The sequence below is a fragment of the Podarcis muralis genome, chromosome 1 (genome assembly GCF_964188315.1).
Source record: "Podarcis muralis chromosome 1, rPodMur119.hap1.1, whole genome shotgun sequence".
NCBI lineage: Eukaryota > Metazoa > Chordata > Lepidosauria > Squamata > Lacertidae > Podarcis > Podarcis muralis.
In genome coordinates, this window is record NC_135655.1 from 8,963,338 (window position 1) to 8,989,866 (window position 26,529).

General features: G+C 42.6%; 1 protein-coding gene across 3 annotated transcripts in view; it reads left to right on the plus strand.

The window, feature by feature from the left end:
- The first annotated feature begins 407 nt into the window (after positions 1-407).
- The window catches only part of PPM1A (protein phosphatase, Mg2+/Mn2+ dependent 1A), a 40,814-nt gene continuing 14,692 nt past the window's right edge, over positions 408-26,529 (plus strand). Inside the window, exons 1-3 of one of the 3 annotated variants that reach the window (XM_028738414.2) lie at positions 408-977; positions 23,876-24,729; positions 25,729-25,846. In XM_028738414.2, coding sequence (XP_028594247.1) covers positions 23,896-24,729; positions 25,729-25,846 — 952 coding nt within the window. In that variant the 5' untranslated portion in view covers positions 408-977; positions 23,876-23,895. The remainder of the gene's footprint in view (positions 978-23,875; positions 24,730-25,728; positions 25,847-26,529) is intronic. The other 2 variants (XM_077921613.1, XM_028738330.2) reach the window with 2 other exon arrangements.

The following is a 26,529-nucleotide window of genomic DNA, read 5'->3' on the forward strand; positions in this document are numbered from 1 at the left end:
GCTGAGGGACGAGGGTGATGTAATAACCACCCGGCCTCAGCAAACAACTCCGCCTCGCCTCCCTCCTCAGCCAGCCCCAACATCCGGGCTCTCGCCGCGCGCTGCGCCACAGCCGGCGATACGAAAGGGGAAAAACGACCAACGACCGTCGAAAGCTGCTACTCAAGGAGACGCGGGCTTGGGGTTGGACGGACGGAGGGGAGAGGCGGGGCAAAAGGCTAGAAATCGCGCGCCCATTGGCCGCTCGGGGAGCGCAAGCTCGAGCCGGCGTGCGTGCTTGCGTGTTTAGTAGGGGAGGGGGGGAGAGACAACTGCGCGTGCACGCACGCACGGCACGTACGCAGGCCAGGCATAGGAGGCCGGCGGGAGAGTTCCCTTTCCCCCTCGTCTCTCTCTCTCTCTCTCTCGCGCGGGCGTGCCTTCCCCTGCCTTGTTATACAGCCGACTCACCCCGCGCACGCGCGGTGTGGCGAGGCGAGCTCGCGCTTTCGGCGTCTTCTCCGCTCCGCGCTTACGTCGTCCTCCTCCCCTCTCCCTCGCGCGCTGGGTGGTTCTCTTTGCGCGTGCGCGACCCTTTGCTTGCTTGCTTCGGTTGCCCGCCCGCCCGCCTGAGGGAATTGAAGCGGAGTTGAGGCGGGTGCTGGTGGGGTGCGGAAAGACGGGGAAGCGCGTGAGGCGCCGTTGCCGCGAGGGGGAGAGGGGAGACCCGCGTGCGGCGCGGGAGGGGAGGGGTGGGCGACGGGGAGGCCGGGCGAGATGAGCGCTCGGCTCCCCGCTAGGGCCAGCCAGGAGCAGCAGCAGCAGCACAAACAGCGGCCGCGGCTGCCTTCGCCGCAGTCGCCGCCGCCGCCATCGTCTCGCCCCGTCTGAATGAACTGAGGCGAGAGAGGCCGCTTTCGCCGGCTCGGCCCGGTCTGGCCCAGGCCTCCTCCCTGCGCCGCTTCGGAGCGCCCACTCAGAGCCCCCTCTCCCGTAGGGTAAGTGGAGGCCCCGAGGGTGGCCGGGGAGGCCTTGGGGTGCGCCTGGGCGGAGGGAGAGAGAAAGGCCCAGGCGGAGGAGGCCGCCGCCTGGATCTTGGGCCTGGAAGCCAGTGGGGAGGAAGGGCGAGGAGGCGCCCGGCCTGCGTGTCGTCGAGGATGAGGCGTCTCTCTCTGTGTTGTAATCCTCCTCAAAAGATCCGGCGGACCCGGACCCCCCCTCCCCCCCCGCCGCCAGCAGCTGGCATTTTAAAACACGGAGCTGCTGGGGGGTGGGGCAGAGACGGTGGCAAACTGGCTCTGGGAATCGGATGCTTTCCGTGCACGGATCTGCCCCTAGGAGCTTACAGTCGGAAATCCTGCAGGGGGGTTTGGGAGTGTGGGGGGAAAGGCGGCAGCAGAGGGGGAAAGGAACCAGGGTAGCTGAGAGACACTTAAATGCCTTCAGTTCCTGGTGTTGGCGAGTTAATTCCACCCCCACTTTTCCTTACTGGTATATGTATGTATGTGGGTGGGTGTGAAATGGGAGGCCTTAAAAGTAAGTCAGTTCCTAGTGCAAAGAGACTCTTGCTCTCTGAGTCGTTGGTTCGAGCCCCAGGTTGGGCTGAAGATTCCTGCATTGCAGGGGGTTGGACTAGGTGGCCCTCAGAGGCCCTTCCAACTCTGATTCTGTTATTCCTAAGCCAAACCATGCTCTTTTCTTCAGTTTATTTTAAACACCCCAATGTGCTGAGCTTTTAGTATATACAGGGCGCTAAATCTGACAGGCAAGTCTTTACGCGTTTCCTTGTGGGAGGGAAGAAGACTCTTTGATTTTGGCAGAACTTATTTATTTAGCACCGCAATCTGAAACGGAGAGAAAGGTTTTAGTTCTGTGTGTGTGTGTGTGTGTGTGTGTGTAGAAGGCAGCCAAATGTTTGGGATTTGATTCCTCTGTGTTCATTGTTCATGCCAACCCAATCCGGTGATGACGTAGCTGGATGTCTGTATCTTCCCCTGGAGGGATGGTGGTGGGCGAAAAAGCTTGCTGTCTGCCAGGATTTATTAATAATGGTTATAAGCACACATTCTCCTCCTCCTGCAAAGCATTCTGCTATCATTCACAGAGAACCATTAATAAATGAGTCTATTTATAAAGCGCCCCACCCTGCTGCATCATCCACTTTGCTAGGTATATACTTTCAGATGTGCAATATTTATGAAGCAGTTTGCCTCAGTGATTGCCTTCCTACACACACAGCTATTGCTGTCTCTTTTAGAAGAAAAAAAAGGTGTGGGAAAGGGAAATGAACCCAAACAAAAAAAGGGTTATGTAAATGTGCCGCTTCTTGTGATACTTTGAATAGTGGAAGTGGGTGTGAGATGCTGTTTTCAGAGGGCTGTACTATTGCCCATTGAAATGCAAAAGGTAATTTATTATATTTTTTTCAAGTCTGCAATTTTTTTTAAAACAGAACAGTGATGCTATAGTTATTTATGGCGCATGTTATGATTTTGGCTCTGTCTATTTCATGCTAAAAATATTCCAGATTCTGCACCAAGCAACTATGAATTCTGTAGCCTCTGTGTGTGTGCGCACGCATTATGCAACACAAGCAGGTTTGCATATATTTGTTGTGTTCTGCTTTTAGTAGTTGGGGAGGGGCATAAAGTTATATATGGCACAGAAGCGCAACTCCTGATCAGTGTAAATTTTGCTTAGCCTTCTCACCCCCAGATTTCATGAGACATTTCTTAGCTATAAGGGGGGGGAGCCACAAAAGCTGTGACTTGGTTGTTAAGTTTTGGATCCATTATGCAGTCTTGCGTTTAAGTAATTTGATAAGAATACACATTTCTGGTGCTTGTAGTTTAAAATACAGATCGTTTCATAATTCTATAAAAGGGGATAATTTTTAAAACACAGATTTTGGGTTTAGGATTCAGATTTTGTTGTAGAAAACAGCAAGTTGCTTAGTTACTTCAGTGTGATGATTGTCCATCTTATGATGTACTAGTTAGAGTATGTGATTTCCTCACAAACAAGAATTGAATCTCTTCAGCTTATTGAGGAATCACTGCAAACGTGTTTTGTTAAAGCAGGTATCTATATTGGAACATGCAGAGAACAGTTTCTTATTACCAGTGCTTTTTCTCTAAAAAAATGCTTAGGGGTACTCATTTTTCTACTCATATTGAAATACTACCCCTCAATGAGGCCAAACTTAGATTCACAAAATGTTTAGGGGTATGCATACCCCTGCGTCCCCCCAGAAAAAAGCACTGCTTATTGCCATGACCTAGTAGACACACATTTTCCTCACATGTGTTTTGAGTTCTCAGGTTGAAAAAGAAGTTGAAAAGACTCTCTTCAATTACTACTGTTATAATGATGTTTAGAAATGTGACCTAGCATATTTTCCCTTAGTCTGCAGACAGTGCTGCAGTGCTTGTGCTGTTGAAGGCGTTGTCAGTCCCTAAGAGTGAAGGTAAGATTTCACTCCTCAGAAGAGCCCTAATGGAAGTAGTTGAGCTGTCAAATTTCCTTTCCCTTTATAAAGCTGTGTAAATAGTAGAAATGAGTACTGTGCTTAGAAGCACAGTTTGGCAGAATATAGGGAATATGTGAGGATATAGCGTAGCCAGGTAATCTTCCTCTGGGGTTCTGCTTTCTTTCAAGAGCCAGATGGGTGGAATATTTATACATGCAGATGACAGCTAGAGACTAATACTAAACATGGCAAAATAGTTTAAGAACTCTCATCATACCACTTTCCACCCACTGGAGCTGGGCTTATTGCCGGAACCCCTATGAGAGCCTTTGCTTATTCCGGTTGAAAGCTCATATGATTTTCACTCCCTGTTATAAAGCAACTGTATGGCAATCAAATCCTACTGACTTCTCTTCCATATAATATATTAAGGATTAAGTGATAATTATCTTGGGCTAAATTGTTGTGTTTGTGGAACAAGGTCCAGTCCTCCCCTCTCCTCCCCTTATGCCCCCTAAGCCTGCTCTGGAGGGTTGGTAGAACCCCCAGAACAGCTTTAGGGAGGTGCACAGGGGGAAGATAGAGAAGAAAGTCCTGTTGCAGAAGTGTACTTGTTCCCTGGACACAAACTCCATTTAGCACTGCATAGAATTCCACCCCACGTTTTACTATAAAGAGTCCTCACATTCTCTAGTGTCCTTAAGGAACTACCTACATTAGAAAAATCTTTCCATTTTGTGGTTGAGGAACTAAGATAGTGACTATATTAAAAGCCACATCGTGACACTGCTGTGGGGACTCCTCTTTTTCAGGTCTAAGGCCAACCCTAGTGCAGTGTTTCTCAAATTCGGGCCTCAAGATGTTGATGGATCACAACTCCCATCATCCCCAGCTAGCAGGACCAGTGGTCAGGGATGATAGGAGTTGTCGTTCAACAACAGCTGGAGACCAAAGTTGGAGAAATGCTGCTCTAATGGCGCTCATTTTTTATTCATTCTTTGGGCTTTGTCTTCATTCATCTTCTCCACTAGCCTTTCAGATTACTTCCAAGTTTAGCAGTGAGTCTACCCATCTGTGTGTACATGTGTCATGGTAAAAAGTTCTAGAGGGGTCACTATATAACACCAGTTCTGAGAGATCTGCATTGGCTCTCAGTACGTTTCCGAGCACAATTCAAAGAGTTGGTGCTGACCTTTAAAGCCCTAAACTGCCTTGGTCCAGTATACCTGAGGGAGCGTCTCCACCCCCATCGTTCAGCCCGGACACTGAGATCCAGTGCCGAGGGCCTTCTGGCGGTTCCCTCATTGCGAGAAGTAAGGTTACAGGGAACCAGGCAGAGGGCCTTCTTGGTAGTGGCACCTGCCCTGTGGAACGCCCTCCCAGCAGATGTCAAAGCAATAAACAACTATTTTACTTTTAAAAGTCATCTGAAGGCAGCCCTCTTTAGGGAAGTTTTTAATGTTTGATGCTGTACTGTTTTTAATATTCAGTTGGAAGCCGCCCAGAGTGGCTGGGGAAGCCCAGCCAGATGGGTGGGGTATAAATTATTATTATTATTATTATTATTATTATTATTATTATTATTATTATTATTATTTTATTATATTAGTCGGTTGCCGCACCCTCCTTTTTTACATCATAAAACAAATTAATTATAATGTAAGCTTTTGTGGTCTCTAGAAACCATTTCCTGAGAATTGTTATCTTTTCTTAGCTGGTATATATACAGATGGCCCATAGATCTGGTTAGCTACTTGTCTAGAATAAATCACTTGTTCTAGGAGAGTGGCTAATTTCACATCTACTCTCAACAGTCCTGTGAGGTAGGTCATTGTTCATTCTGGTGTAACGCAATATATATGTGATAGCAGCTTCAACAAATGATTAGAGGAAAGTGAGGGAAGTGGTTCAAATGTTCCTTAATGTGGAAACTACTAACCTGTAAGCCAGGCATCCCCAACATTCAGCCCTCCAGATGTTTTGGACTACAATTCCCATCATCCCTGACCACTGGTCCTGTTAGCTAGGGATCATGGGAGTTGTAGGCTAAAACATCTGGAGGGCTGCAGGTTGGGGATGCCTGCTGTAAGCAGTTCTGTATCAAGATTGGGAATCGTGCTGCATTGGAGGGAAGGAGTTTGACCAGTAGAGCGAGGAAGTATAGAACTGGGTTCCTAATCTGGTGAGACCGGAAACCAAGTCCACTTTCTACTTTTTGTGGGGATTAGTGACTGAGCTCAGAATTTTAGATTTACTTCAGTACCTTCATCAATCTAGTCATCAGTAATCTTAGTAGACTTCTAGACTATTTGTCAGATTTGAGATTATATTTCTATAAAATTCTAATAGATTTATATTAGAAAACCAAAGTTGGTTAAATGCTATGAAACTACATTATAACTCTTTAGAAAGGCCTCATTTTGTGAGTAGGGCAGATGAAGCATATGTAGAAGACCCTACATCTGGTCCCTGGCTTCTCCTATTAAAATGCTTAGGTGGCAGGTCTGGCAAAGACCTTAATCCTCAGACTTCAAAGAACTGCCACCTGTAGATAGTACTGTACTAGATGCACCAGTGATTAGATTCTCTATAAGGAAGCTTATCCCAAAGAATAAATTTTTGAAAAAACAGTTTTAAACATGCAAACTGTAAAATGTTAGTCTGGAAGCTGTTGCAGAATGCAGCGAAGAGCAAGCTGCATATACTTCATTGGTTGCCTAAATTTGGACAGAGTTCAAAGCGTTGGTTGCTTTAAGAACCCCTTACATAGTCACTTTGGCATCATCATCACTTTTGTCGCAGCTTCTTGCTTTAGTGTGATGGCCTGACATCTTTATCTTTGGGCAGTATCTTTGACCATTTCTCTGGTGTTTTAATGGTTGGTTTAGACTCTTTGACCTTCGGAAGGCTATTTAGTGCTAACTAGTGATTGGATGTCTATTTCTGCTGCTGTTTCAGTTCTTAATATTTTCTCCTGTAATTTTTTTTATATTATGTTGTGTTTGGATCTTTTGTGAGCTGCCTCATATTGAGTCCAAAGAATGTACTTTAAATAATAAATAAGATCTTACATCTGGCCAATGAGATATGCTAGGCTGAGAGATAATTTAAGGTCACCCAGGAAATTTATTATCTGAGTAGGGAGTATGAACCTAAAACACTCTAACCAAAGTCCAGTTCTCTGGTGCATACCACAGTGGCTCACATTATGGATGCTGTTGTGTATCCTTTTTTTAAACTGTTTTAATTGCTGTTGATGGTGTTTTAAATTATTTTACTGATGTAATCACACTAATTATTTTTATATGTTCACTGCTTTGGACACAGCTTTGGCAGCAAAGAATGCAGTACAGAAATGTTTCCTGCTTTATAGTGCAAACCTATACATATGAACTAAGGTGAACTTCACTGGGACAGGTAAAAATAGGGTGGCAGCTTTCATAAGAAAAGGCAGTCGTGGGATACTTTTTGGGGTGGTGTTGCATGCATTGCATAGTTCAGCTTTTTTTGGGGGGGGGGAAACACCACTTAAATTGAGTTTTCTTGATGTAAAGACTTGCAATATTGGTATGCTGCTGTAGCTACCACAGTGTGCTGTGTGGCAGGTAAGTAGGGTTGTATGTCTGTTTTGTGCTTTGTTATGCCATTCTGAGTGGGTACTGACACCTATAACAACTTAGGTTTCTTTTGATGTAGCTGGCTCTATGATGGCTAGAAAGCAACATTTTTAATAGTATTTTATTTATCATTTTCTCTTTTACAACAAACAACAGATTACATAAGAGCATTTCAATACTTCCGTTCCCCTTTTTCCATGGTTCATTTTAGTTTTCTTTATCTAACTACATATTCAAAAGCTCAATCCCCCTTTAAATTCCCCCTATATCTAATTTCATTTTAATTCATTTTCCTGCTTCTATTATTCAATCCGCGCATTCCATCAGTTTTATCTGCCACTCCTATTTAGTCTGTACTACTGCTTAGAAAGCAACATGTTAATGATGATAGCATCGTTTCTCACCCAGTTGCATGCCCTGATGTCCTGGGTATGTTCATTATCCCAATGAATTAAAGCATTTGTTTCTTGATGTCAGTACAGTGATCCTAATTGTTTAGCAAAATAGTCATAAGGTCAGACCTCTCATATTTCTGTTTCTGGAATACTAAATTAAGCAAGACAGTATAACACTGATAACTTAAGTAGCACATTTGTGAAAAGCAGGTGGATCCCACAGCCTTTGTTCTTTTCGGTAATTGGTGCTTGCTTTTGAATTTTAGTAAGCTTTTGTCTCTATTTCAAGTCTACATAGAGTATCTGGGGATGTTTCTCCTTTAGGTGACATGATATCTAGGAGCTGTGTCTGAATGATATGGCAGTGTGGCTTATCATGTGGGTCTTGGAATTCAATGCTGTGGTAAAGACTCAATGATTAGCCCTATCTACAGTATATGGTTGCATTATCCCATCCATGTGGGATCACGTCATAGGAAAGTAGCTAACCACATTGCTACATCTAAAGGGCACCTGAGCATCCCAAGGTAATCAGTATCTGTAGCTTTAACCCATACATGAGAGAAGACTTGCCAGCTTGAGCCCTGCTTCACCCAAAAAGGATTTCCCTGACCCCTTAAAGCAGTCAATCAGAAATATCACTCGAACGTTGATTGCAAACTAGGGACACATCCTCCATCTTTGGTCTTTGCCTTTAATGCTGATCTTTTTTCCTCCCCACATCTCCCATTTATTCCTCCTGATTCCTTGAGCCTATACTTTGCTTTGCATCTGAATTTTTACAAAGGCTAGTATTCAAAAGATACTTTGGAAATGAAATGTGGTGTCAAATATGAACAGATAAAAGTTTCCTTGGAACAGAGAACGCTAGTTTAATAAACTTTGAACAAAAGTACCTCCTTGTGGTTATAAGATCAGTTTGAAATTGAAATGCTGTCTAAATAAAAAGGTAGTATAAATTAAAATGAATTTGGGTATCTGTCAGCACCTACAATTTAGTTAAATATCAAATATCAACATTGGAGGTTTTAAAGCAGAGATTGGATGGCCATCTGTCATGGATGCTTTAGTTGAGGTTCTTGCTCTGCATTGGGTTGGATTGGATAAGGGTCCCTTCCATCTCTACAATTCTGCGAGTCTATGAAACTTTCCTCAGTTGGATAAGATTGAACCAAGCTAGGTAAAGTAATATATTACTTCTTTATCTCCTTTATGTTTGCTTTGCAAAACTCAGCAAATGTGTTTTCATGCTTTTACATAAGCAGCTTTGGCTTTCATCCAAGTATTGCTGCACATATTTTAACTGTTACACATGTGAGAAGTTGCATTGACTTAAGTACACAAAAGACTGGTATTATATGCCTTTCTGGATCAATAACTATAAAACACAGTGATTCACATTTATATCAGAATGTTATATTTGTTTCAAGGTGATTTCCCCCAAAAAACAACAACAACAACACTAGACTAGAAAACTGAACTCTACAACAGAAGACACAATTTGTTTATATCATGACCAGTAATGTGATGTCAGCATTTTGTTTAAAAATGTCTTAACATAGATTAATATCTTATTGGATGAACTAGCTGCTCTAAACTCCAATATAGGGATGGGGAGCCTATAGCCCTCCAGATGTTGCTAGGCAGTAACTCCCACCATCTTCTGATGATTGACCAAGTTAAAGGTAAAAGGTAAAGGTACCCCTGCCCGTACGGGCCAGTCTTGACAGACTCTAGGGTTGTGCGCTCATCTCACTCTAGAGGCCGGGAGCCAGCGCTGTCCGCAGACACTTCTGGGTCACGTGGCCAGCGTGACGAAGCTGCTCTAGCAAACCGGCACCAGTGCAGCATATGGAAATGCCGTTTACCTTCCCGCTATAAAGCAGTACCTATTTATCTACTTGCACTTAAGGGTGCTTTCGAACTGCTAGGTGGGCAGGAGCTGGGACCGAAGGATGGGAGCTCATCCCGCCGCGGGGATTCAAACCGCCGACCATGCGATCGGCAAGTCCTAGGCGCTGAGGTTTTACCCACAGCGCCACCCGCGTTCCGATTGACTAAGTTGGCTGGGACTAAATGGAGTTGGGAGTCCAAGTACATCTGGAAGACAACAGGTTTCTCACTCCTGCTCTAGTGAAAGCAGTGTTAGAAACTGAGGTGTGAAAGTTTGGCGCTAAATGGCACCTTAAACCTAGTTTATGGACCCAACAACGGAATGTCTAGGCGTTTTTTTTAATAACAAGAATGCAAAGCTGAAAATGAATGAACTGCAGCTAAATATTATGTTCATTTTTCACATGGTCTTGTCCTTCCCCTGCCCACCCCCCTAATACTCTTAAGATGGTCTCTTCTCCAGTCTTCAAAGAGTAGCTGGAAGTAGGGAGGTAGAAAAAGGTCCTTCTTTCCTTCTACTCTGCAGTTTAAATCTGAAATCTTAGGCACAGTTCTGCACCCAGAGCTCAGAAACTGCTCATACTAATGAAATTCCCTGTCGCAAAATGTGCCTAGAACAGGCATCCCCAAACTTGGCCCTCCAGATGTTTTGGGACTACAACTCCCATCATCCCTAGCTAACAGGGTCAGTGGTCAGGGATGATGGGAGTTATAGTCCCAAAACATCTGGAGGGCCGAGTTTGCCTATGCCTGGCCTAGAACAATGGGAGTTTCGAACACTGAGTGAAAGATAACATTTTACCTTGCTTCCTTGCTCTTGTTAAATTGAACCACCACCACCTTACATACATAGTAAAAATAAGTGTTAATAGATGCAGACCACTTCAGGCTAATCTAGTGGCACTTCTGATATTGTCTGAAATTTGGAAACTTTAACAGTGGAACTTTCTCTACCCAGTATTATGGCCACCAGAGCTACACAAAAACCTGTTGCTGAGAAGCAAGAAACTTTGTCAGTAACACAAGAGGGTGTGGACTAGTCAGGAGGGGAGAGTTGACAGAAATTATGTCCCAATTTTGCATGAAAGGACATGGAATATACCTTTGGATCCAACCCATTATATGCAAGTCAAACACTGTATGAAGTTTATGTGTTTGGCAGCATATTCTACAGCAGATAATCTATTAACCATGAAAATGTTGATAGAAAAATGTGACGACTATACCTATATATGTTGGATTCATTGACTAGGAAAAAGACTTTGATACTATTGAAACCTGGACATTACAGTGGCCATTACAGAATTGCAGAATTGATATCAGATGCAACCAGCTACTACAAGAAATAGCAGACAAGGCACCAGCAACTTATCATCTCCATATAAATACCAATCCAGTACATTTGAAAAGAGGCATAAGGCAAGGAGATAACTTATCACCTGAGCTAATTTACGCTTGCCTTGAAAGATGTGTTTTAAAAGCTTTATTGGCCAGAAAGGGGAATTAATGTTAACAGAGGATCTACAATATGTTGATGATACAGTCATAATAGCCAAAATAAATCCTGGAAGAACTAAACCAGAGGTTCCCACACTTATTTGGCCTACCACCCCCTTTTCAGGAAAAACAACAACTTAGCACCCCCTTGGGTTCAGTCCAATCTGCCCCAGGGGCGGGACCGGTGCCCACTAAATTAACTAAACTAAATTAAGAATAAAAAAGGTAGGACTGAAGATGAATTTCGCTGAGACAAGTTAGAGAAATAGAGCAGGTTGAAGATTATGCTTAGGACAAAAAACAATCATAAAAGTCTGAAGTTAAAAGGCACATCTGCAGGACATGTGCTGAAAGATTGCTCAGGCTGATGGAACAGAGGAGTGCTACTGTGCAGACCATACAATTTTTTTAAAATCTAGGTGATGGCCACTCTTGCAGTGGGTAGACAATCTAAAATTGACAGCAGGCCTTATGATGCAGATAGCAAACAACACAATGTTGAAGAGAACTTGAAGAAGTGTATATCCAGAAGAGAAGGCCTTCTTCACTTGTTTATCCCTGGTATCTGTATCTACACATTTAAATTCTATTCCTTTGCTAGGCGCCTTGGTGGGTGTAGGTATGTTACTTCATAATTCAAGTCCCTTCTATTTGTAAGCAAAGGGGGAAAGGGGCTGCAGTTAGGAAAGCATGCAGGACTCTGTAAGGGGTATTAGCACATGATAATGTCAGGGCAGGAGGCACTATTCTTCCATTCTAAGAGGCAGGAAACCACCAGAACTTTGGGAAGAATACATTAAGTTCCCCCTATCCTAAGGTAAATGGCTTGGATTTACCATGCTTGAGGTAGGAAGAAAACATTGGAGCCCTTGCTTTTAAAAAATCTATAGAGCATCAGGACATGTTTCCCAACACAGACTGTCAGTCAATCAGTTAATTTCTACCATCCCCACCCCTGGAGGCTAGGGAGGCTACTTACTTGCTCACTAAATTTCTATGCCACCCTTCATCTGAGGATCACAGAGTGGTTTACAATTTAAAAATGCCTTTTTTCCTAGCGCCTAAATATATGTAACGAAAATGCCAAGCAAGCCTCCCTGGGGAGAGGCTTCCACAAGCAAGGAGCCACTGCAGAAAAGGCCAGTTCTCATGTTGCCACCTTCATGACCTCATGAAGGAGGGCCTCAGTGTCCAGGTTGGTTCAAATGGGAAGAGGCAGTCTTTGAGGTATTGTGGTCCTCAGCCATTTAAGGCTTTATAGGTCAAAACCAGCACTCTGAAATGTGCCCAGAAACCAATTGGCACCAGTGCAGTTGGGCCAGAATTGATGTTACATGCTCAACTTGACTTGCCCTTGTGAGCAGCTTGGCCACTGAATTTTGCACCAGCTAGTTTCCAGACCGTCATTAGAGGCAGCCCCACGTATAACACATTGCAGTAATCAAACCTAGAGGTTACCAGAACATAGATGATAGAAGTAAGGCTTTCCCTGTCCAGATAGGGGTGCAGCTGGGCCACCAATTGAAGCTGATGGAAGGCATTCCATGCCACCAAGGCCACCTGAGCCTCAAGCGATAGTAATGGATCCAGAAGTATCCCCAAGATGCATATCTGCTCCTTCAGAGGCTGCAAACATGACTACCACATACACAGAATATAAGTTTGCTTCAGATAGTCAACTGACATTTGAGTTTTCAGAACTTACTAGTTCAGTTAGTTCAGAATCGATAACTTGCCACTTTATAGGCCACTTATCTAGATGTTTATTATATACTTACACTTTTGCACTTGAACAAAGTTGTTAAGACATCTTGTTGATCTTGTACTGTGATGACATTGACAATCTATTCCTACGCTTTCCTGTCTTAGTATGCTTTTAGAAGGCTATATTTATTCTTTTGATGTTGGGTGCCTCCAGAAAGCATGCATGCAGTCATTGCTATACCCTTTATAACAATTTGTCATCTCTTCACTTTATAGCATGGTGTGCAACACTGAAAATATTTGGGTCTCTGTCATATACTTTTCAATACCATTGGTGGTACTTGTTGGGTACTTTTATCCATCATGAGAGTGCTAATAAATTAGCAAAACATAGTTATTTTTCTGTATTCAAGAGGCCTGCTCTCTGGAATAATTTCTGGAGATTTGTGTATGAGTCGAAATGCTGAGCGCTGACATCATTAGCACTACATTAAAAGAGCATGTGAACTGTTGTCATAAACAAACAGATGTTAACTTTGGAAACGTTATGTGGTTTGTCATGGGGGAAACATGGTTTCTGAAAACACACTCTGCTACTTTGAAAGCTTTCCCCACTGCTGTATATCCAGAAAGTATTTCTCATTTGTGTCATGTACCCACTTGTTTGGCATTTACCCAGAAATAAGCAGTAAATTGTTTTGGAAGAGTACATGTGCACTTTCTTGTGAAGAACTTGGTGTACACTTCTTAGCTGAAAAGCAACTGCTGGGAAAGTCAGTATTATTCTGATATGCGGAACAGGAGTTCTTTGATCTGAGAACATAGACCCAAAGCACTTAGTCCACCTTGCTACCACAACAGTAGAATGAGATGCATTTTCATGTTTTTCATGAAAAACATATGTGGTGTGAACACAACGCTAGCGGGATTTCAAGAGGCACTGTAAAAACGGAGAAGTATTGTCAGTAGTAAATAGTGGGAGAAGGGAAGTGTAATGGCAACACGAAAGGAGGATTGTGTAATTACAGTTATGAATACGGATGATTGTCAGAGACGCTGAGGGAAGTTCAAAAACAAATAAGAAGTAATTTGTTGTATTTTGGAAAATTGTATAAATGTTTGAAAATTAATAAAAAATTTATGGGGAAAAAAGAGATGCATTTTCATGATAGTACCAATGATAATTAGAGGTGATGCACTTTAATATATTTCTATTTGGTCAAGTTGAGCAGGAACTATAAGTGACTTGTAGATAGTATGATTCCTTTGACTTACCCTAGCTTTGCAAATCACCTTGGCAAAAAAAGTTACTAGTCTGCACATAAAAGATTAGCCCACCTCCCTACATAGGTCAAACATTCCTTGCATATAATTAAAGTTCTTGTTTAAGACTAATTTCGTGAAAGCAGTTTTAACTTTACGGCCTACTTCTATAAAATACTAAAGTAGTGAATATCATTATATACAAATACAAACAATCCATATAAACACTCTGAAATCACCACAGAATTTTCTTGCAACATGTATCAAGATAAGTTTATAAACTCTTTTGAGTCTTAAAAATATTGAATAACTCCATTGTTCACATCATCCCTTCTGAACCTTGTTTCTCTTTTCCGTTTCTTTGCTATCTTCCCCACAATAAATGTTTTTAATGTAAGCCCCCTAAGGCAAGCAATCTGTCTGCAAGCCCCCATATACTCACATATACTCAAAATATTAAGAGTAATATGGTGGTTGCCTATGGGCAGGCAGTAGGCAACAGTCATAGTTTAGCTGTGGGTGGTTCAACTCGTGGCCCAAGGTTCACATGCAGCCCTCAAGGCCTTTTTGGTGGCCCTCAACAACATTTGATCCCCAGCCCCTGTGCTGTCATCCCAAAGCCTTGCGGGTAAGTGAGGTGCTGGGCATGGAAGTGAAGGAGGCATGGAAGCTTTGACAGGGTCCTAGAGTTGTCCTACCTCTCCAAAGCCTAGTTAGCACTTTTCCAGCTTTTGGAAGGAGGTTGGAGGGCTCTAAGAACCTGCCAGAGCCTTGCACGTCATTCCCAAAGGACGGCATTTCAATTACCGTAGCTATACTTCGGAAGGCAGCGTGAGGGCTTGGGGGGCCGTCAGATTTCGGCCTCCCCCCAAAAAAACCAGTTGTGTGCAACCTCTAGGTTCCACGCCGAAGTACTCTTGCAACCACTTGGTTTGAAAAGTTGGGCCGCCCTGGTTTAGCTGGTGATAATATATAATGTTCATACTAACTTACATGCAGAATAACTGACCCCAATATATAACAAAACATGATAGTAGGGGATCACTACTATACAATCTATTAGATACACAAAGTTCAAAAACCTATGATAAAATATGAAAAAATATTGTTGAAGATAAAAAGCAATATACTGTGGAGACAGTATGTATAGTGCCTGACAGTGGTTCCGCTCCTTGAGATCCCTACTGCTCTCTTTTCATCCTCAGCCAGCAACAGAAAAGTAGCAAATACTGAGCACAGTGAGCCAATTTGGATTGGGACTCTGGCATGGGGATGTAGCGGGGCTTTGGCTTTGATCAGGATTGGTATTTGCAGTTTGCTTTGTCAAGAAATGATCCATTGGAGTGAATGTTGGGACCATGTTGGATTACATTGTGCCATAGCAAGGGGCAAAAGATAAAAGTCCCTCTTACACTCCCCCAGAAAACGTTTCTATCTGGATCAACCCCCTGCTTGTTGGGGGTGGGGATCCATTGGAACAAATAGGAGCCTATTTCTCAGTGCAAATTGTAGTGAGGGGCTTGTGTGTGAATTGAATAGATGGTACGTGTGAAAGAGAATGAATGATTGGGTGTGCTTGCATGTGAGCATGACTTGATGGAATGGGGTGTGTGGCTGCGGAGTGGCACTCCCTTTCATCACTGGTATGTGGCCCCTGACACATTTTATGCCTGAACGGATGCAGCCATCCCAGGAGGAAAGATTCCCATCCTTGTGTTAATTGGAACAGGCCCCTCTGCTCACACAAACGGATACTCCTCAATGTTCCACTTCATTTGCTGCTTCTTGGTTTGTAGGAAATCATAGTTTTCTGTTAAATCTGAACAGCAAGGTGTGGTTTGTTTGCCCTGCAGACCAGGTCAGATTCTTGTTTACACACTTCGTTTGCATGGCAAGTGTAAACCATATTTTGCTAATTCAAATATTTTTGGCCCCAAGACTGGAGAATAGTCACCCTGAGGAGTGCAGCAACTAACTCATCTCCTGTAAACTAGAAACATTTATTGAAGTGTTAGAGAAAATCCTGCAAATAAATCTCTGGATGCCATTCTTTTCTGAACACCACACCATACCAGATCAGATGGAAGCCCCTCTTTCATAAAATATATGCAGTGGACTTGGTTGTAGTTGTGACTCCTGGAAACAAGTGAATTGTGCCATTGTGTTGACCATTTATGTGTTTGCCTCATGTTTCCACTTGAACCTCATAATCATTCATAAGGATACATATAAGTACAGTGTGTAACCCATAGGAGAAACTAGGACATGTAAGTGATTTGGGGCAGGGGAGCAGAGCAGATTCACCCAAGAATTACAGGATGCCTATTGCAAAATGAGTAGTGTGTGGGCTTGTGTATGCACAGACCTGACTTTCTCCCTGAGTCTTGCAGGTCTGTGAAACACAAGGCCTTGAATAATCCCATGATGATATAAAAAGAGACTGCCATGTATGCATTCCTGACTTCATGTATTATTTGACCTGCATCCCAGCCCTTATATTTGGAGGAATTGCATTCACATGATAACCACTTTTGGGAAGGAAGTGAATGGCAATGCAATGACAGTTTCAACATAATTGTTTAGCTAAAAGACAGATAAATATATTAGCTAATAAGGGGTTGAGGCATATTTTTATAAGATTTCCCTTTGTGTTCTGTGGTTATATGAATGTTTATATGGTTTCCTTCAAGTATTCATTGCTCTTCTCATATTTTGGTAATGCTTAAAACTTTTCTAAGGTAGGTGATAATTCAACTGAGACTGTTCACAGCTCATGTTCCTGGCTATGATATACAAAATCTAGTTATGGAGCCATGTTTCAATCTTGGGAATGAGAAAGAGTTGATATGAGGGAATACTGAGTGAATGCTTTGCTTGGAAGTTGCAGTCTTGTCTCTGGACAGTGAAGTGTTAGGCTTGGTAGCTTGTGCATCTCCAAAAAATCTGCAATTTCTGATGCTCTATCAGCCTTGTCTAGGCTTGGTTCTTAGGGATTAAAAATATGTTTTCTGACTCCTTAAAAAGGAGGGGGGTATAAAAGAAAGGGGTCTTGATAAGTACCTATCAAAAATCTTTTACCCAGCCAGATAAAGGTAAAGATACCCCTGCCTGTACGGGCCAGTCTTGACAGACTCTAGGGTTGTGCGCCCATCTCACTCAAGAAGCCGGGGGCCAGCGCTGTCTGGAGACACTTCCAGGTCACGTGGCCAGCGTGACAAAGCTGCATCTGGCGAGCCAGCGCAGCACACGGAAACGCCGTTTACCTCCCCGCCAGTAAGCGGTCCCTATTTATCTACTTACACCCGGGGGTGCTTTCGAACTGCTAGGTTGGCAGACGCTGGGACCGAGCAGCGGGAGCGCACCCTGCCGCGGGGATTCGAACCGCCGACCTTTCGATTGGCAAGTCCTAGGTGCTGAGGCTTTTACCCACAGCGCCACCCGCGCCCCAGCCAGATGGGCGGGGTATTATTATTATTATTATTATTATTATTATTATTATTATTTATTATTAATTCTTCAACAGTCTGTGAGCAATTACATACTTTTTTGCTCCACAATTCAGAATAGATAAATTCAGGTCTTAAGAGTCTCATGTATTTTGCTGTTATTATATATTCATTATTCAGAATAGTTACATCCTGCTTTGTAGCCCTGAGAAGCTCTTCAAAGCTGCTTACAGAAGATTCTTCAAATAGAATCACTCTGCTATCTAATGCAGGAATAATAATAAAAAAGACGCATGAAACAGCATATTCAGGCAGCATTTCCTGCTCTTGTACTTGTTCTTTCCCCTCTCTAAACCTGTTGTCCCCAGAGATTTCTGCTTCATCTCTCTCTTCTATTTCCTGTTCTTCCATCTTTATGACAATAGTGTCCCTTAATTACCCTCACTGTGCTACAGCCAGTGTTTCCTGTTGCAATAAAGGCTTTATATACACAACTGGTTAGCCACTGTGAGAATAGGATGCTGGACTAGACAGGCCTTTGCTCTGCTCTAGCAGGGCTTTTCTATGTTCTCATCCCCAAACCCAGGTCTGTGGCCAGTTATTCCTCTGGTTCTTACCTCTGTCCATCAAGCAGGGTTACTTCCTAATTGTGTAGACAGCTGGCCTGAAATCCATATAGAATGGTTAAATCCGAAGATCATTCATATTCCACCGTGTGGGAGACCATGCCATGCCAGGCATGCACAACATATGATCTTAAGGCTGAATACAGTGTACTGTATATTGTGGCTTTGCAGATGTTTGATTGAATATTTGATGCATTACATTCAGGGTTTTTTTCTGAGGGGAGAGCTACAGATTTTGCCATCTTGTACGAAACTCTTACTTTTCTAAAAGGTGTGAACTTTACTCAGAATATTTTAGAGGCTTCAAAGCAATCCAGTACAGGTTCTAGCAACAAAGTAAAATGTAAGTTTGTATCAATAACAGATAAATAAATAGGATATGAATTTGCTGAACTAACTACTAAAAGGGATACAAGAAAGGGAGACGTGAGGAAGTCGGGAAAATAAGTTAATTGAAGAGGAGAAATTAAGAAAGAGGGAATTTTTGTTTTTTGTCATTATATGTGTTTCTATCTTCCTTTTTTTTTTCTTTTGTTGTGCCTAATGTTCGTATTTTTGTACTGTATTTTATGACTTTGTATCGTTTTGGTTTTTGTATATCTTCTTGAATTTTTTTTCATTGTTAAAACTTAATAAAAATAATTATCAAAACAAAACAAAACAAAGCAATCCAGTACAGTTGTTAGTTGAAATTGTATGCACATTGAGCTTCAGGGCAGCAGCTGAAGAAGGAACAAAAAGGGTTTTCTTGTGTGAGTTTCTTGTGGCTGTTTAGCTGCTTTCTCTGTGCAAAGGTCAGAGGGGGCAGGGCTTCTGTTGAGGTAGGTGATTAGCTGTGGGAGGAGCTTATCAGAGTTTTAGGGCAGCGGCGCGCGCCTGGCGGCGCGCGCAGTTTGATCCATATTTTAGATTTAGGGGAGCTAGTCTCAAACATTTGTTGGGGGAGACCTAGGTTTTTTTGGGGGGGATTTATTTGTCCTGTCTCCACACTTTTTATGATAGAGGACCACTGTAGTCACCCCCAACGACACGTTCTCAAGATGGAGGGTGAGGGAACAGCTGCAGTCGCCTGTGGTTCCTGCGCAATGTTTGCCATCTTGCCAAAGGTTGCAGGCAGCTTTACCTGCAACAATTGCATGTTGATTGCCCTCTTAAAAGACAAAGTCCAGCAACTGGAGGAACGTGTAGCTACGCTCCAAAGAATTAGAGAGCTGGAACTCTTCTTGGAAGCAACAGAGCACACCGTCTCCACCAAGGAAGAGACAGGGGACTCCCCTGAGAAGGTGGCTAGTTCACCAACACAGGAGCCAGATATATGGAGAAACGTGACTCAAAGAAGTAGGAGGCCCAGGGTTCGCTCTGATTGTTTAGAAATACGCAATCCCTTTGAGGTCCTTTCCCCTACCATGGAAGACGAAGAGCAGACTCCATTTGAGGATCTCTCCCTCATTACAGTCGATCAGGTATATGAAGACGAGCAGCAAAGGCAGTCCTCAGGGAATGTCCAGGCGACCTTGGAACGGACAGCTCACAGAAGAACCCCGACCAGACCTAAGAGGAGGCGTGTGGTGGTGATAGGGGATTCCCTACTGAGGGGAACAGAAGCAGTGATCTGTGGGCCTGACAAGATGTCTCGGGAAGTGTGCTGTCTCCCCGGGGCTAAGATCCAAGATGTAACTGAACGACTGCAAGGAATCATAAAACCCACTGACAAATACCCCTTCCTCTTGGTTCATGTGGGAACCAATGACACTGCAAGCAATAGCCTCCAGAAGATCAAAAGAGATTACGAGGCTCTGGGCAGGAAATTGAAGCAATTAAATGCACAAATTGTCATCTCATCTGTCCTCCCAGTTGAACGACGTGGCCCAGGGAGAGAGGGGAAAATAGTGGAAGTGAACAACTGGCTTCGCAAATGGTGTAAACAGGAACGGTTTGGATTCTTAGATCACGGACTGCAGTTTCTTGAAGATGGACTTCTGGCAAGCGATGGACTGCACCTCACAACGGTTGGGAGGAATGTTTTTGCAAAAAATCTCAGAAACCTCATCAGGAGGGCTTTAAACTGACTAATGTGGGGGAGGGAGACAGTGCTCCTGAAGGTAGGAGTCTATCAATTGATGAAGATGATCATCCAAATGTCATAGACCGAATGGAGCAAAGAGCATGCAGACCTAGTGGTGGGAGGAAAAAATCCTTAAATAAGAGACACGGGGGAATGATTAATGGACTTCAATGTCTGTACACTAACGCGCAAAGCATGGGAAATAAACAAGATGAGCTTGAGCTCCTGGTACAGCAAACTAAATATGACATAATAGGAATCACTGAAACCTGGTGGGATAAATCCCACGATTGGAATGTAATAATGGAGGGATACAATCTATTTCAAAGAAACAGACCAGACAAGAAAGGAGGAGGAGTGGCGTTATATGTCAGGGATGTGTATACCTGTGAAGAGATCCAAGATTTAGAACCTCAAAGCCAAAGTGAGAGCATTTGGGTGAAAATTAAGGGAGAGAAGAATAACAGTGACCTCATTGTGGGAGTTTACTATAGATCCCCAAGCCAAACGGAGGACATAGATGATGCCTTCCTGGAACAGATGGCCAAGCATGCAAAAGGAAGGGAGATAGTAGTAATGGGGGACTTCAATTACCCTGATATTTGTTGGATGTCAAACTCAGCCAAGAGCATAAGGTCAAACAGATTCCTCACTGCCCTTGCAGACAACTTCATTGTCCAGAAAGTGGGAGAAGCAACAAGAGGAACAGCCATTTTAGATCTGGTCCTAACCAATGTTGATGACCTGGTTAGTGGGGTAGAAGTGGAAGGATCATTAGGCGCGAGTGATCATGCTCTTCTGAAGTTTACTATACAGCGGAAAGGAGCAGCCAAGCATACTAGGACTCAATTTCTCGACTTTAAGAAAGCCGACTTCATAAAGCTTAGGGAAGTGCTGGGTGAGATCCCATGGACAGTAATACTAAAAGGAAAGGGAGTTCAAGATGGCTGGGAGTTTGTTAAGAGGGAGATAGTAAAAGCACAACTTCAGGCAATACCAATGAGACGGAAACATGGAAGGTGCCTAAAGAAGCCAGGGTGGCTATCTAAAGAACTTTTAACTGAGTTAAGATTAAAAAAGGATGTGTACAAAAAATGGAAAAGGGGGGAAACCACCAAAGAGGAATTCAAACAAATAGCCAGCACGTGTAGACACAAAGTCAGAAAAGCTAAAGCACAAAATGAACTCAGGCTTGCTAGAGAGGTTAAAAGCAACAAAAAAGGCTTTTATGGGTATGTTCGTAGCAAAAGGAAGAACAAAGAAACCGTGGGGTCACTCAGAGGAGAAGATGGTGAAATGCAAACAGGGGACACAGAAAGGGCTGAACTCCTCAATGCTTTCTTTGCCTCAGTCTTCTCCGATAAAGAAAACAATGCCCGACCTGAAGAATTTGGAGCAAATGATTCAGCAGAGGAAACACAACCCAGAATAACTAAGGAGATAGTACAAGAATACTTGGCTAGTCTAGATGTATTCAAGTCTCCAGGGCCAGATGAACTGCATCCAAGAGTATTAAAAGAACTGGCAGATGTGATTTCAGAACCACTGGCAGTCATCTTTGAGAATTCCTGGAGAACAGGCGAAGTCCCCGCAGACTGGAGGAGGGCAAATGTTGTCCCTATTTTCAAAAAGGGGAAAAGAGAGGACCCAAATAATTACCGCCCAGTCAGTCTGACATCAATACCAGGGAAGATTCTGGAGCAGATCATTAAGCAAACAGTCTGTGAGCACCTAGAAAGGAATGCTGTGATCACCAATAGTCAGCATGGATTTCTGAAAAATAAGTCATGTCAGACTAACCTGATCTCGTTTTTTGACAGAATTACAAGCCTGGTAGATGAAGGGAACGCAGTGGATGTAGTCTACCTTGATTTCAGCAAGGCATTTGACAAGGTGCCCCATGATATTCTTGTAAAGAAGCTGGTAAAATGCGGTCTTGACTATGCTACCACTCAGTGGATTTGTAACTGGCTGACTGACTGAACCCAAAGGGTGTTCATCAATGGTTCCTCTTCATCCTGGAGAAGAGTGACTAGTGGGGTGCCACAGGGTTCTGTCTTGGGCCCGGTCTTATTCAACATCTTTATCAACGACTTGGATGATGGACTCAAGGGCATCCTGATCAAATTTGCAGATGACACCAAACTGGGAGGGGTGACTAACACCCCAGAGGACAGGATCACACTTCAAAACGACCTTGACAGATTAGAGAACTGGGCCAAAACAAACAAGATGAATTTTAACAGGGAGAAATGTAAAGTATTGCACTTGGGCAAAAAAAATGAGAGGCACAAATACAAGATGGGGGACACCTGGCTTGAGAGCAGTACATGTGAAAAGGATCTAGGAGTCTTGGTTGACCACAAACTTGACATGAGCCAACAATGTGACGCGGCAGCTAAAAAAGCCAATGCAATTCTGGGCCTCATCAATAGGAGTATAGCATCTAGATCAAGGGAAGTAATAGTGCCACTGTATTCTGCTCTGGTCAGACCTCACCTGGAGTACTGTGTCCAGTTCTGGGCACTACAGTTCAAGAAGGACACTGACAAACTCGAACGTGTCCAGAGGAGGGCAACCAAAATGGTCAAAGGCCTGGAAACGATGCCTTATGAGGAACGGCTAAGGGAGCTGGGCATGTTTAGCCTGGAGAAGAGGAGGTTACGGGGTGATATGATAGCCATGTACAAATATATAAAAGGATGTCACATAGAGGAGGGAGAAAGGCTGTTTTCTGCTGCTCCAGAGAAGTGGACTCGGAGCAATGGATCCAAACTACAAGAAAGAAGATTCCACCTAAACATTAGGAAGAACTTCCTGACAGTAAGAGCTGTTCGACAGTGGAATTTGCTGCCAAGGAGTGTGGTGGAGTCTCCTTCTTTGGAGGTCTTTAAGCAGAGGCTTGACAACCATATGTCAGGAGTGCTCTGATGGTGTTTCCTGCTTGGCAGGGGGTTGGACTCGATGGCCCTTGTGGTCTCTTCCAACTCTATGATTCTATGATTCTATGATTCTATGATCCCCATTTGCAGATGACTGAAACATAGTTGGATACTTTTATTTCACTATAGCACTTTAGGGTGTTGTATATAATGTGGAATTTGTATGATTGCTTAAAGACTTCTTTATGTGTTAAGAATAAGATACATTCTTTTAAAAATAGATTTACAGATTACTTTTCACCATAGATGGGCAATAAATGGATTTATTCATTTATTTAGGGGTCTTATAGCGTGTCTTTCATTAAAAATCTCGGAACAGGGCAAAATGTAACAGTCTTGAAACCAGTGAATTGATTTTGGTCCAGTATAGTCACACACACACACACACACACATATATATATATATACACACACACACACACACACACACACACACACACAAACAAACAAACAAACAAACACAAAACCACAAACACACACACTTTGCTTTCCAGTTGGGGATGTTCCATTCCAGGTAGCTTCCATGACGGTTACAGGCCAAGTGCATGACAAGATGGGTCTAGTTAAATCTGGGTTTGATGTGTTGGTATACAAATGGGTGACTGAAAATATTACTGTACAGTGCAACCAAGAATCCACTGAACTTTGTTTATTTCTTAAGAGTCTGAGCTGTGGTTTGATTTATTTACACTTACTGCAGATGTTTTGATAAAAGCCACATTAATAAAGCGCAAGCCATTCTCTTGCATAGTAACAATTTAAATATTTATAATAATACACAAACTATTCCCAAGAGTGAAGTTCACAAAGCCACAAGCTGAACAGTTCAGCTCCCTGTTAATTAAACATATTCTGTCTGTTTTGTACAGTAAGCACTGCAGTTCAGGTTCGTGTTTTCTTTAAGCAACATGTTCAGCATATGATTAAACTGCTAACTGTCTTAAAAATAGCTTAACAGCAGATCTTTTTGTCTCTGCAGATCTTAAAGGACAAGACATCATGGGAGCATTTTTAGATAAGCCAAAGATGGAGAAGCACAATGCCCAAGGGCAGGGCAATGGACTACGTTATGGGCTAAGTAGCATGCAAGGTTGGCGAGTTGAGATGGAGGATGCGCATACAGCTGTAATTGGCTTACCAAATGGACTTGACGGGTGGTCTTTTTTTGCTGTGTATGATGGACACGCTGGATCCCAAGTTGCCAAATACTGCTGCGAGCATTTATTAGATCACATCACAAGCAATCATGATTTTAAAGGCCGTGGAGCTTCGCCATCCGTGGAGAGTGTAAAGACAGGAATCAGAACAGGTTTTCTGCAAATTGATGAACAAATGAGGCTACTTTCTGAGAAGAAGCATGGTGCGGACAGAAGCGGGTCAACAGCTGTGGGAGTCCTCATTTCTCCTCAGCACACTTATTTTATCAACTGTGGAGATTCTAGAGGATTACTTTGTAGAAACAGAAAGGTTTATTTCTTTACGCAAGATCACAAACCAAATAATCCACTGGAGAAGGAACGTATACAGAATGCAGGTGGTTCAGTCATGATTCAGCGTGTGAATGGCTCCCTGGCTGTGTCTAGAGCACTTGGAGACTTTGATTACAAATGTGTCCATGGGAAAGGCCCTACAGAGCAGCTTGTCTCACCTGAGCCCGAAGTTTATGAAATTGAGAGATCAGAAGATGATGATCAGTTCATCATACTGGCCTGCGATGGCATCTGGGATGTTATGGGAAATGAAGAGCTGTGTGAATTTGTCAGATCAAGGCTTGAAGTCACTGATGACCTTGAAAGAGTTTGCAATGAGATAGTCGACACCTGCTTGTATAAGGTAGCCAGAAGTTTTATGTGGGATATATTGAAATGTGTATGGTTAGTTGTAGTGTTGGCAAACGATGGATACAGCTGGTGTTGAAAGTGGTACCTTGTCATTCACAATTTTAGCTGGCTTTTGACTCTCTGGGACCAATATTGTACATACATGCTTAAATGTAACTAGCTTTGCTACTAGGTTGCTGGATTTTGTATGTAGGGAAAAGACTGTAGTTCATTGGCAGTTAACATTTTGCAATCCAGAGGTCCAAGGTTCAATCCTCAGCATCTCCAGGTAGGGCTGGAAAAGACTCCTGTCTGAAAACCTGGAAAGCTGCTGCCAGTCAGTGTGAACCATACTAGGCGAGATGGACCAATCATCTGATTATATAAGGCAGATTTCCACATTCTTTGGAGAAAAACATGTGCATTGGTAAATTATTTTAAGCTAATGATCTCACATAGCCAAATTGGACATCAGCTCTAACTTTACTTACTAATATTTCTCCACCACCACACTTTTCTTAAAATTAGTATCATGGAGGTTTGGTGGCAGCAGGTCAAAAGATACATGCAATAGCTGTTGTATCTAGTTTAGGCCAAATAGGCCTTTTATTGAAAAACTGTTTTTCGTCTTCTATTTTGTAGGTTAGCTAAACTACTCTCATTCCTCATTTGTTTCACTAACCTTCACTTTCATAAAAAGTATGCAAGAAGTTGGAGACTATGCCTTTAATATTATCACTCATTGTGCTTTGTTGTGTTATTATTTGTTGTGTATTTTGCCAAAAGGGGAGCCAGAATAACTCATGTAAGCTTTGAACAAAGTGACTTTGTTGAACAAGAGTTATAGAAGCAAATAGATACTTGCTTACATTCAGTGTTGGAGTAAGAAATTGGTGAAAGTTATGATCATTAGCATTTTCTTGTATTAATGTAAAGAAAGTTGTCAGAATATTATGCTGGAAAATAAAACTTCATCAAACTCTTTTCTTTTTCTCCACCCCTCCCACTCCAGGGAAGCCGGGACAACATGAGTGTGATATTGATCTGTTTCCCAAATGCACCAAAGGTATTACCAGAGGCAGTGAAGAGAGAAGCAGAGCTGGACAAGTTCCTGGAAAGCAGAGTAGAAGGTGGCTCTTTTAAAAAAAAATAAGTAATTTTATTTCTAAACAAATGCCCAACAGCTAAGTCCTAAGCATCTATAAGCGTTTTCTTAAATTCTTAAGTGCCATTCAGCATTACACCTCACAAATAGGTACTTTTCTTGCCTTTTTGGATATGTGTAGTGCAGTATGTCCTGTCAAAATAGGTGTCCTTGACAATTCTTCTTACACTGGAGAAAGATTTGAGTATAACATTTATTTTGCCAGCAATAATTCTAGACTGTAAGCAGTTTTTATCCTGGTTGCTGAGAAGACAGTTAGCCATCATAATATGATCAAATTTAAATTAATAGTTTATTAATATCTGTTATGCTTGTGTAATAGTAAATTTGAAATCAGTACTGTCATAGATAATTTAATCTGGTATTTTGCGTTTCATATAATTTTGTGCCATATGGTTCAAAACTGGTTCTGGTTTAAAGCATGAATTTGAAAGGTGTTTCACACTGTATTATAGTGCCTTTGAACATGTGCAGTGCAATCCTGTGCATGTTTCCTTAGATGTTCCAGTATGTTCAACAGGACTTAGTAAGTATGTATTGAAACTATAAGTTGTAATATATGTTTATTTCCAAAATAAAGAAACCATTTTATTGTGAATGTTGAGTTAAGTAAAAATTAGATTTTAAAAAACTGAATTTGCTGAGTGC